The 12,825-nt window shown below is 33.6% G+C and overlaps 1 protein-coding gene across 5 annotated transcripts in view; it reads left to right on the forward strand.

Moving 5' to 3' along the window:
• The window catches only part of Cv-c (crossveinless c), a 310,299-nt gene that overhangs the window by 232,718 nt on the left and 64,756 nt on the right, over nucleotides 1-12,825 (forward strand). For 3 of the 5 annotated variants that reach the window (XM_021331060.3, XM_049837538.2, XM_049837539.2), the window contains one exon: nucleotides 4,001-4,072. In XM_021331060.3, coding sequence (XP_021186735.3) covers nucleotides 4,001-4,072 — 72 coding nt within the window. Of the gene's footprint in view, nucleotides 1-4,000; nucleotides 4,073-7,215; nucleotides 7,420-11,697; nucleotides 11,820-12,825 lie in introns of those variants that run through there. The other 2 variants (XM_049837541.2, XM_064040882.1) reach the window with 2 other exon arrangements.

Below are 12,825 nucleotides of genomic sequence, written 5' to 3' on the forward strand. Positions count from 1 at the left end.
TGTAGTTTCGGAGCCTTTTGGGTACAAACAAAAATGTTTCTTATTTATTATGTTAGTATAGATTAATCAATCTTTCACCAAAAGCAGAACATAGATAGATAGATAGATAGATAAAACATTTATTCGGACAAACGACAAGACACCATAAAGATACACAATAAGAAATAAAACAAAACAAGAAGTGGGTAGAAAGACAAACATAAAATACAAAAATTAACGGCGTGGTGCAGTGTCTTACGCTTGCACCGAATGGGAGTCCAGCTCAGCATGTGTCAGGTAGAATACCTGACGCTGGTATGGTGATTAAACATCACCATTTTTTAAAAGCCCCAAAACAATATGTTGATAATAAGTTCGGTATCTTGTAACAAATTATTCAAAATAAAATGTATGGTGTCCCAATGGGGTTTATCGTGTAGTAAACGGTTCATGTTGAGCTGTCGACGCTACTCCGGTGGCCGATAGCCGATCGGCTACTTAAGTACTGTCAGAAACGTTAATAAGTGTGTTTGTTGGTAATATTAATCCCACCCAAAACAAAAATGTGAAAGACTGCCAAGTTCGATAATATGGGAATGCTTCGCCTATAAAAGAAGTGAGATCTAAATAAGTACCAAGTTCCATACACATACCTCAGTTAAAAATAGTTACTTTTTAATGATGTTACTTGGCAAGTTTTCATACACCTTGTTATAAACCTACTAAACGCAATGAATCAAGTATTTAATTTTCTATTAAAACTTGCCAAGTAACATCATTAAAAAGTAACTATTTTTAACTGAGGTATGTGTATGGAACTTGGTACTTATTTAGATCTCACTTCTTTTATAGGCGAAGCATTCCCATATTATCGAACTTGGCAGTCTTTCACATTTTTGTTTTGGGTGGGATTTCATTTATTTTTGTAAGGTTGTTTATTTTATTTTTTTCTTATGATGAAGTTAGTTAAAGAAATGTCTCATTTATACTATCTTTTAGATTTTTTAATATGCACTATGTTTTTTACAAAGAAATGAACTAGATTAACTAAATGGACTAGATTTACCAACTGACTGACATGACATGTTATCATATATTATGTTCGTGGATCAAAGTTACACATTCGTTATTTTCGAAAGTGATTCACACTTGGCCGTTTTCAGATTTTTACTTTACTTTGACTAAATACAAACCTTTGTACCATTCGAAGATATATTATATAAATATAAATAAATTAAGTTCGTTTCAGTTCCTTAGGGGTATAAATTTACACCGGGTATAAAACACCTTCATTATTTTGAAACCGACTCACACTTGGCCATTTTCAGATTTTTCCCTTTACCTTGACATAAAGACCTACCTCCATGCTAAATTTCAAGTCAATACGACCATTGGAAGTGGTCTAGGTTTTTGATGAGTGAGTCAGTGAATCAGTCAGTCAGTGAGTGTATAGTAAAAATAGCGATTTTCTGACGTCAATATCTCAAGACCTACAATAGGTATATTAATGAAATTTTGTATTTTAGATAAGTGAGGGGGTCTCAACAGATACTAGAAATTTGATATGCGTAAATAAAATAGATTTTGAGTTACAGGGGGGTCGAATTTGGCCCGAAATGGGTCGTGTAATATAACCCACGGCCGGTGTGTCGCTTTTTTTGCTCGAACTTGGCGGACACACTGCCGTGTGTCTAGATTGTATGTGCGTTTAATCAAAATTTTGTGTTTTCTTTTTGTTTATGTTGGTGAATTTCATCATAAGATTTGGCTTGCTTGTTGGTAAACATCTATGCTGATTAAGCTGAAGAGTTTGTTGTTCTGTGTGCTTGGTTGCTTGAACATAATCTCAGGAACTACTAGTCCGATTATAAAAGAGTATTTCAGTGTTAAATTGCCCAATTCTTTGAGGAAGTATTATGTACCTACTTTTTATCGAGGTGCAACAAGGGACGCGGGTGAAACGAAATGAAAAGTTCCTGTATATTGGAAAGCAACTTAACAATGTACAATTTTTCTTCAATATCTTCTAAATTCTGAAGTCGTTACATTTTATTTGTAACCTGTACACTACTATTTTACTGTTAGTACAAACAAAAACGCCATACAAATCATACGTTTTAAAGTACCAATGAAAAATTGATCTGCACTTTGCCACTATCCGCCTAAGTTAATGGACTCGATGAAGAAATCTATTGATGCGGCATAATAATATAAAAATATTTAATCTTGTAATTTCGCCATACATGACTAAAATAAATTCAGTTAAGGATTTATGAATCTATCTAAAAAAGATTCTTGTTTTGTAATTTTATAATGCTTCAAATTCAAATCCATGTACTCTTAACACGTAGATAGTACACAGAAGACGGAATTACATTCTCCATAAGATAGCAATACTTCCATGTTTCTTAAAAACCAACTGAAAAAAAGACAGTAGGAATTGCTTCTCAAGGAAACTCCTATTATATTTTCCCACCAATATTCTTCATACTTAAACAAATCACCTAAGTACATTTAAATACCGCATCCTCAAATATCATCCTCCGAAACCACACTTTCTTGTCCATTATTTAGGCATTTGTACCTATCACGAACACAAAGCCACTGATTGTACCTCACTTCAGACCATCTCAACTTGACCTCTGACGTGTAATACTCTCTGATTGATATCCTCAACATTTGTCACGGCTCGAAGGGCCAAGATAACTGGTTTTGACACCAGAATAATGTATGTTCTGTGAAAGTATTTGTTTTATTTTTTGGAATTTTAACTAGCGGGCTAATTAGTGGTGCAATGCTAATAGAGTATTTTTATTGTGTCTATGAAGAAATATGCGGAATAGTTTTACACTTTCTGCACACATATTTTTATACCTATTATAAATTAAATAAATAGTTTAAATTAATTTTCATATTTTAAAACTGTTAAAAACTGTTTTTTTAAGAAATGATGACATTAGTACGCGTCATTCAAGAGGTATATGCGATCACGGCATATCTGATTTATTTCAGTAGATAGGTACTGCAAATTATGATCACTTTATCTATTTGTTTTTTTCAGTAGATAGTGCAAACCAAAAATTATGATAATTGATGATATTTATCAGTGCATTCAAAGAACTGTATGCTGGAATATTCTACATTGCACTTGTTGGTCATGATGAGATACCACGTCTCATTCCTTTATCATTTTCAGTCATACAAATATTTTAATTAATTAAAATGATGTAATTATACCTACCAATTTATAATTTCTAAAAAACTTCCATGAAACTTGGCAGTAAAATAGCATAGGTATACCTCTACATTACAATTATTCACAGGATTATTTTGCATTTGACTGTGAAACTGTCACAAGTCATTTAACTTTTTAATTAAATTAATAATATCGAGTTTAATAAAATAGATTTTGTCATAAAATTGTTTTCCCACTTATTATGGGAAAAGTTTATCTAAAACAATTTAATCTTATAGAAAGTTCATCAATGTGAAAGTTAATAGAATTTTTATGATCTTATCATGTTTTTTACTACGAAGGTTTTATGGGAAAACAATGGAAAAACTGTCGTTGAGCCCACGCTGCAAGAGTCGTAAATGGCAGACTTGTTAATTTTGTGCATAATTTATTAAGTTATTTACCATAATAACTTAGTTAAACTTTATTACTGAATTTGTTTACTTTTATGAATACTTAAAAGTTTGTGTATAATCACGGTTAAGTTGAAAAACATTTAGGAATCTATTCCTCTGATCTTGTACATTATTTTATGTATGTGCTAAATAAGACAGAAAGTATTTGACCCACAGTTAACTCTAACACATGACCAGCGTCAAGAACCAGTTGTCTGACATAATTCTGAACTGGGCTCATTTGGCACAGTCTATTGTTTTTATACTTTTTATTCCTTATTTGTCCTATGTTATATTATCAAAAGATTTTTCTTCCTAAAATAAATTATTATAGGTAAAAATACTCTATAGAATATAACAATGAAACTAATTTCCTATCTATTTGTTTCAGAGATCGAAGCGGCAGAGGCTTGCAAATGGCTGAGAGCCGCCGGCTTCCCGCAATATGCGCAGATGTACGAAGGTATGTCAACCATAACCATATTGATATGTATAATATAATATTATGTGACAAGCTAATAAATAGGTGGGCACCGTGGTTTCATACGATCGTGGCTCCTTACCTACGATACCACATTTGGTTGGGCAAATGCAAGGCACATGAGTGGCAATGAGGTTGGACCTATATACTCAGTGTATAGGTATGCTATGGGCCTTGAGGCCTGACTTAAATAAATGAAAAAAATATATGTAATGTGATTGCCTCGTTGGTCTAGTGGTAGTGCGCGCAACTGCTGTGCACGAGGTCTCGGGTTCGATTCAGGTCGAAATCGCTTTGATCTCAGAAATGATCTCAGAAACTTTCCCAAATCAGCCCTGAGTCTGGAAATTGGTGATTGATATACCAAATGTTTGTACAGTATGTGTCCTGCGCAGCTGACTGATCCTGCTGGCCTTATATGATCTCGGAAACCATTATTATTACTATATTTTAGGGTTCAGAACACATGTGCAGGTGTGATAACTAAAACTAAGTGGTTATTCTTACCTTTAAATTTAAATCCCCATAGCCACTAGACTTACACAAACTGCAAAGCGAAGAACTATAAAACTTTATTCCATACAAATAACCAGCACTCAACTACGTGCTTATCCAACAAAATACAGTCGTAACGATACCTCAAAGTGCACTTACTTTAACTTCAAACAATTTACAATACATAAACCAAGGGTTTCCACGAAGTGCTACCCTATTAAGGACAGTCCCGATACTATGTCCCGACCTGTCCCAACGAATCTATTAATCATACTTACTAGTCAATGCAAGGTTTGTCCTACATATTGAATGTATATAGGGTGTTTAAGATGTTTATGCAAATTATTATTATTTTATCCTGTTTTTATTTCTGTTAATTATGTCAATACCTACTGTTTTCATTTGCAAATAAATACTTTGACTTTGAATAATCAAAAGATTATAATAATTTAAAGATTCCAAAGAATTGAACAGTCTCCTTTTTTGGAAATCAGTTAAAAATAAAAAAGGGACTAGCCATGTAAATGAAATAATACACTTGTCAAGAGTTTTATGAATATGATAAGCTTGATGTTTCTTCTTTTATATTGAAATAGATATTATTTTCCAAGATTTAATTACAATTTTACTCAGAAATAGACAGCCTAATCATGCAATTACCTAAAAAAATATTAAAATTAGCTTCGTTTGTCGTTTGTAAGATCAGTGAGCAGCAAAAACCAGTCCACATTACCTATCCCTTTCCAACAGCAGAATTAGATACGTCTAACATTCACGCCCAAAAAACCCCAGATCAGCAGAAAGTCCTTACAAATCCCAGCACTCGTATTTCAAGCAGCCTGTACCACTGAGCCGGTAACGAAGCTCAGCTGGCCAGATGAAGCCAAATCCCACTCAATTGATCGCTATTCTTATGTTGTTAATGAACGAATTACGTGGACCTACCCTTGTGCGATTGGGTAAACTAATGTTTTTTTTCTGGTCATTTTTATTTGGAGAATTTAGTAAAACACAAAAGAGACATGTAGTTATTAGAATTTAATTTATTTATTTTTATTGCATACTTATATACGAAAAACACGAAAAAAAATACAGATAGTTTGTATAACGGCGAGCTTAACCTTGAATTGGGTTCTCTTACAACAAAACTTAAATTACAATATTGAAAAATAAATCTGTTGAATTTTAACTGGATTTTGCTCTAGTTTTAAATTAAGTATAAAGTAAATAAGTACAATGTTAAAATTACAAATATGTATAACAATTTTCGAAATTAAAATATTCAAAAAACATATGAATTTACAAAAAAGAAGTCTTTTTAAAAGAAGTCCTATTACATATTCATTAGCCTCTCAGATTATTCTAAAACAAAATAAAATCCAAAAAGTAGAAGCAAAACGTTTTACTACACTCAAATGCTCATGATGTCCTAATTTCGTATTCTAAAGACGTTCCATTACACGTGATAGCTCTCGTCCTTTGGACCCTTCACTTTTGGATTACGTTTCGTTATCTTTTCTCTTACGCTTTGTTCACACTCAATTTGTTTTATTGTTTCTTTATTCTATTCGTGTTTGACTTAAACTGTTGGCTCAAGTATTTTTCCCGCGGTCCTTTGGGAAAATTGATTTCTAAAATATATTTATTTGTCTGATTTGGTTTTATATAGAGCACAAAAATTATGAAAAAGTAAATAGACTCTTTTGAAAGATTGTACGAAATGCCATCACTGGTCAATTTCATACTTAAATAGATACTCGATTTCATTTTAAAAGCGCGCGTTTTTTTATTTTCTAATTTCTAACTATTAACCAGCCGAACATTGTTGGGAAAAGGCTGGGCAGAAGATATGATATAATTTTCTATGCATCTATTAAAATGATATTCCACACTAATCCAACACTGCATATTACATCTACGCTGACAATATAAGTAAATTATTCTTTAATAGGAGCAAAAGGACCAAACGCTTACTCAGTTATTTGTGACGTAAATATTCCATTATGAAGCCAGAGATGGAATCCATTCTCCAAATATGGGTCCTCACCCAGGTTTTTTACCAACATGACCCACAGGTTATGAATAATTTAATTATGTGGGTCTTTAAAGGATCTTTGATTGAGTTTTTTTTAGTTTTGATTATTTGGACACGGGGTCTATGGCTCGCACAGTGGATCGAATCGAAAAAAAATATGGAAAAAAATGATTGTAGGACTATGTGGGTGTTTCTGTGGGCGGTGTTAGATATCGTCGACTTTCTTTTGTAAAATATGTTTACTTTAAACTTTAAAGTATTAAGAGCTAAGTATCAGTTCATTACTCAAAAATGCAACAATAAAAAGTTTAAAAACCACTTAAAACACTTTTTACTAATCGCATACATCCATTACTGTGTCAATATTTTTTAAAAAGATTATATTTTCTTATACAATTTACAACTTATGTAACAGCTTGAATATTCAACTTTATTATGTAATACATAAGAGTATTTTTTGCTTGTGTTTTGTTTTTTAGTATTATGACAAACAGCCATTTCCAAGGTCTTTATCATAATCTGAGATAAGATATACATAAAAATGTAAACCAAAGGATTTTGTTTACATTCGTGTAGTCATTGATACGGATACTTTCCTTGTGGCATGACGTAGGATATTATCATAGAACATTAGTGGTTTCTGAGAAGCTGTGAGGATTTTCGTGCAATTTTGACGATGATTCATGTTTTTTGAATGTGAATTGATGAGAAATAGACTTGCCTTGATCAGTTGATTGGTTACGTGTTGGCTGATGTGTCAGTGTTGTAATATTGGTGTTTTAGGACGGTGATATGAAATGTAAGTAAGCATTTTTTTCCTTTTTTAATAGACATTTGTTTTTAATTTGAAGTTATTAGTATATCGTTATGTTTTTGTGAAATCCAAGCGTAAATTCGATTTTGATAAAAATGTTATCTATTGGAATTTTCCACCTAGTTAGGAATTTCCGTAAATCCTGTTAGAAGTTATCGCTTGCCACTAGAAAATCAGAACAAATATCTGACCAAAAGTACGCCACCAGAAATTATTTTTTTTAGGTAGACCACCATAGGAGCCATGATAATCAATAACTTCTCCAAGGATCCTTATAAAGTTAAAATAACAAAACTTAAGACATCTGAATCAGACATGAGGATAAATACATAGATAGAATGAATGTTGACTTACCGTAAATGACGTATTAATGGCCACATCTTGCTATTTCATCTCACCATCAAAATGTAAAACCCAGTGGTTAACATATTTAATTCGTGGAAAAAATACGAGAACGCGCAAAAGAATCTGTATAAGTCTTTATTTGAATGTTTTATAGTTTTAAGGAAGGTATTAAGCAAAATTTATGCTTATAATTAAATCTGAAATTATTTACACTGTATTAAAAAATACATTTTATTGCGAGTTTCATAAAACTGTATCACCTGGCGGTAAAATTTACAAGAAAACTCATAAATTTCACCTTTTTAATTACACTGGAATTAATTACTTTGTCGTTTATAAAAGATTTAAATGTTTTATGTAACACTTTGTAACCTTCGTCAAAATGACCTGAGGGATTTCTTTTCTAGGTCAATAAATAAATCTCAGATAAAATTATAGGTATATTATTATTATTATTATTTTATATGTTATTTAGTTTTCTTCTCTATGAAGAGAGTGTAAAACCTTACATGCGGGCCGGAGCCAAGCGTGTAAGGGGATGATTATATCGAAAAAGTAGATGATAGTGTGGATGATGTTAGGAATTTACGTGTAATGCGGCAAGTGTTGAGTATGGTTGCTTTTTGAAGCATGTGTAGTGTGTGGGTAGGCATGTGTAATGTGTTTAGACTTTGTGAGAGAGATTTGGGTATGATACCGGTGGATGACAGTACAATGAGGACTATGTGGACGGTTTGTGCTTTCCACTGGGTTTTTAGTTCTATTGCAAGATCCTGATATTTACTTAGTTTTTCTGATATGGTTGTTTGGATATTGTGCGAGTTTGGTATTGCAATGTCTATTAAGTAGACTGTTTTGGAAGACTTATCGTGTACTGTAATATCAGGTCTGTTATAGTGTATCGTTTTATCAGTTAATATTGTGCGGTCCCAGTAGATTTTATGATTAAGATTTTCTAAAATTGTTTCGGGTTTATATTTATAATACGGTACCATTTTATCTGTGAGTTTGTCTCTGTAAGCTAGGTGTTGGTGAATGATTGCTGCAACCTGGTCGTGCCGGTGTTTGTAGTCGGTCTGTGCAAGGGATTTACACGCCCCTGTAATGTGTTGTATCGTTTCAGACGCAGTGTTGCAGTGTCTACATAGGTCAGTCGGTTGAGTTTGGTCTTTTATAATATATTTTCTATAGTTCCTAGTAACTATAATCTGGTCTTGTATAGCGAGCATGAACCCTTCGGTCTCTGGAAACAACTCGCCTCTCCTGAGCCATTCGTTCGACTTAAGTTTATCGACGTGTGGCTGGCACAGGAAGGCTCGGTGTCTTCCGTGTAAGGCTTTGGTAGACCATGCTGCTATTTTTTGTTGTGTGTTTGTTATTGATTCGTTAGTTTGTGTGTTTCGGTCGTGTAGGTTGAGTGGTGTTAGTTGTATGTCGGTGTTCGTGATGTGTCTGTGTAGTGTTGAATGTTCAGATTTGTTGTGAAAGTATGTTCTGAGTGTCGATATCTGCTTGTTGTGTAGGTTGTGTATGTCTATCAATCCTCTTCCTCCTTCTTGTCTTGGCAGTGTGAGACGTTGTGTGCATGATTTGGGGTGGTGTTTTCTGTGTTTAGTGAATGAAGTGTTAATAGTGCGTTGTAATTTTTGGATGTCAGTATTAGACCACTGTATGATTCCAAAAGAGTATGTGAGGATGGGTATAGCGAATGTGTTAATAGCTTTGATTGTGTTTCTAGAGTTAAGATTGGTTTTTAAGATAAGATTGATGCGGTGTGTGAATTTTTTGTGTAGTTCTTGTTTTGTGGTCTTTTGCTGTATTTGTCTGGATTGCTTAAAACCTAAGTATTTATAAGTGCTGTGCTGATCTACTGGTTGTATTGATTCTCCTGATTCAAGTGTGTATGAGTTATTATGTATTTTACCTTTAACAATTGATAAGATTTTGCACTTGTCTACACCAAATTGCATGCAAATGTCGTTAGAAAATTGTTGGGTGATGTCGGCTAATTTGAATAAGTCGTTTGTGTTAGCTGCATATAACTTAATATCGTCCATATACATGAGGTGTGACAAGGTGTATGATGTGTTGTTGTCTGTGAGTGTGTATCCTATTTCAGATTTGTCGAGCAGGTGAGAGAGTGGGTTTAGTGCCATACAAAACCACAGCGGACTTAAGGCGTCTCCCTGGAAGATTCCACGTTTTATAGAAATTGGCTCAGTAGATACAGATGATGTGCCTTGGTTGATTCTTAGTGTGGTTTGCCAATTTTGCATGGTTGTTTGTAGGAACCGTTTTAGAGTCGGGTGGATTTTATAAATATTTAGGACATGTGACAACCAGCTGTGAGGGACGGAATCAAAGGCCTTTATTATTATTATTATTCTTTATTGTACACAAAAACATTTAAAAGACACACACAACACAGAGAAGACATGTACAAAGGCGAGCTTAACCCAGAACTGGGTTCTCTAACAGCAAACCTTAGAGCGATAGAGAGATGCGATAGGGAAGAGAAAATTTAAAGTGCACAACATTAAACAAAACAGAGATGAAATTACATAACATAAAATATAAAATATATACCTATAAATAAAACATAAAATATAATAAATAAATAAATACATACATACAAATAAGGTCATGTTGACAGGAAATGTTCTTTAATTCGTCTCTTGAAGACATCTAACGATGTGCTGTCACGTATACTGTGAGGCAGAGCGTTCCAAAGCCTCACAGCGCGAACAGTGAAGGATCCATCATAACGGCTCGAAGTATGAGGAGGGATACGGAGTAAAAGAGATGAAGAGGAGCGACAGGGTTTGCCTCTAGGAACAAGGAACTCAAAGCGTTCCCTAAGATAATTTGGAGCGTTGGGATTGTGAAGAGAGAGAGAAAAGACAGAATATGAGCATCTCGACGCTGCCGAATTGGCAGCCACTTCAGCTGGCTCCGGAATTCAGACACATGGTCGTATTTCCGGAGGCCAAAAATGAAGCGGATGCACAGATTCTGCAGACGCTCGAGTTTGTTAAGAAGTTCCTCAGTCGCATCAAGGAAACAGACATCAGCATAATCTAAAAGAGGGAGAAGAAGCGACTGAGCGAGAGTAATTTTTGTTGAAAAAGGCAGGAACTTCTGGTTCCAAATATTCATATCCAAATATTCATGGTTCCAAAGACCTTTTATGTTAACTACGTTATAATGTGGGCACAAAACATTGATATTTAAGATTTGCAATAAACTCCAACAAAAACAGACCCAGCTTAACTAAAAAAAGAAGTTACATGCTCCGATACGGATAGTAAAAGTTTATAGACTCAATAAAATACTGGACCTTCATAATTTTCGTATTTGGCTTTTCGAACTAGTTTCGAAACGGTTTAAAATGCTTTACAAAAAACATAACAATAAAAATAATGGCCGTTCCAATGACATAATCCAAACTTTTTGCTCAACAAACCAAATAGTAAAAAACCTTTTTTTAGTGAAAGTGGCCGCCCACCTATTTGATACCCACTAACATAATGGTATGGTCACAATAAATGATCGTTTACGTCATTCCGAAGTCAAACAAAACATAACTGATTAGCCTTATCTGATACACAGGTAAAATATTTCTCGAAAATGACTAAATTTCGAATTCCAAATGAACCGACTTTACAATAAGAATTTCTGTTTGACACATTTTGACATTAGGCCAAGCTATTTTGCGGTTTGTAGCAAAATTATTCGCGCAAAAACAGCCCTTGTGTCGTTTAGAATAAGATATGAATTCATATTTTATGGATAGTAAGTTAGAATTTGTGCTACATCATGAGTGCAACGATAGGGGGTCGGCATCCTTGACAAGGCAAACTTATTCGTCAAATGTTTTTTTTTTCGATTAGTTCAGGTAAAGGACCAGTGGGTGACTGCATGTTGCAACGGACGGACGGACAGTTCTGTGATTTTAGTGATTTTTGGACCGTTAAAATGTGTACGTTTAAATTTTGCACAGTGTTCTGTTTGAGGTATTTGTTTGCACAGAATTATAGGTGGTAAGTGTTTTTTGTTAGCGTTTAATGTTGAATAAATATTTGTTTTGGCGAATACTTTTTGGGGATTTGTGTACTCAGTCAACATTTAATAGATTAGCGTGTAATTTATCTAGCTAAATTATTGAATAAATACCTAAGTTGATTTTATAAATAACTTAGATATTATTTGAATGATGATTTAATTTCTATCGTCTGATATTAAATAATGATAATTTTAATTTGAAATTATTAGACAACATTTCAAATCATATTTTAAATACTATAGGTACCTATGCTCTATCTACATATGTGCATTAGATACCTACCTAGACAAAATCACCAACACACCATATTAAAACCAGTTTTATAAAAATGCCCAAATAACTGGTCTATTACATGACCTTCCAAATGCCCATAACCCACATGCACTGTTGACTTGGAGCACAGCTGACTAAGTAGGCGTGACCGGTCTCGCGTACCATGTAGGATAGATAATTGAGAAGGTTCACTCTATCAAAAGGACTTAGAAAAATCCAATTCATGTACTTACAGAAATTACGTAACTAACATAAGCTGTAAAGTAGCATTTTTATCGTAACAATTTTTTTAAACAGTCCCTAAAACTCACCTTTCACTTCTTTTTGTGCATTTCGCATGGGTTTTAAAAACAACAGATGCAATAGTATAAGAGAAGCTGATTATGCAAATAATGATAATATAATTAAATACAATTATTTCAGTTATTAATTCTTTAACAACGTCATTTCTAGGGACGGTTTAAAAAAATGCGTAACGTACAATTCATATTCGCGTCATTTAGTTGAGTGTTATCTTATCAGTCAATCTCAGTTGGAATTTTGAAGCGGTTTGCGATTTCAAGTGTACTGTGATAACAGAAACGCACAGTTCACATGGACGCACTTCAGATGAAAAATTACAAAAAGTTACGTCAGTAAGTCTTAAATATGGAGTAGTCAAAGGATCACTGCACTTCAAAACGTCTGCCAATATGAATTTTAACCTTTTA

This window comes from Helicoverpa armigera, chromosome 23, assembly GCF_030705265.1.
Source record: "Helicoverpa armigera isolate CAAS_96S chromosome 23, ASM3070526v1, whole genome shotgun sequence".
NCBI lineage: Eukaryota > Metazoa > Arthropoda > Insecta > Lepidoptera > Noctuidae > Helicoverpa > Helicoverpa armigera.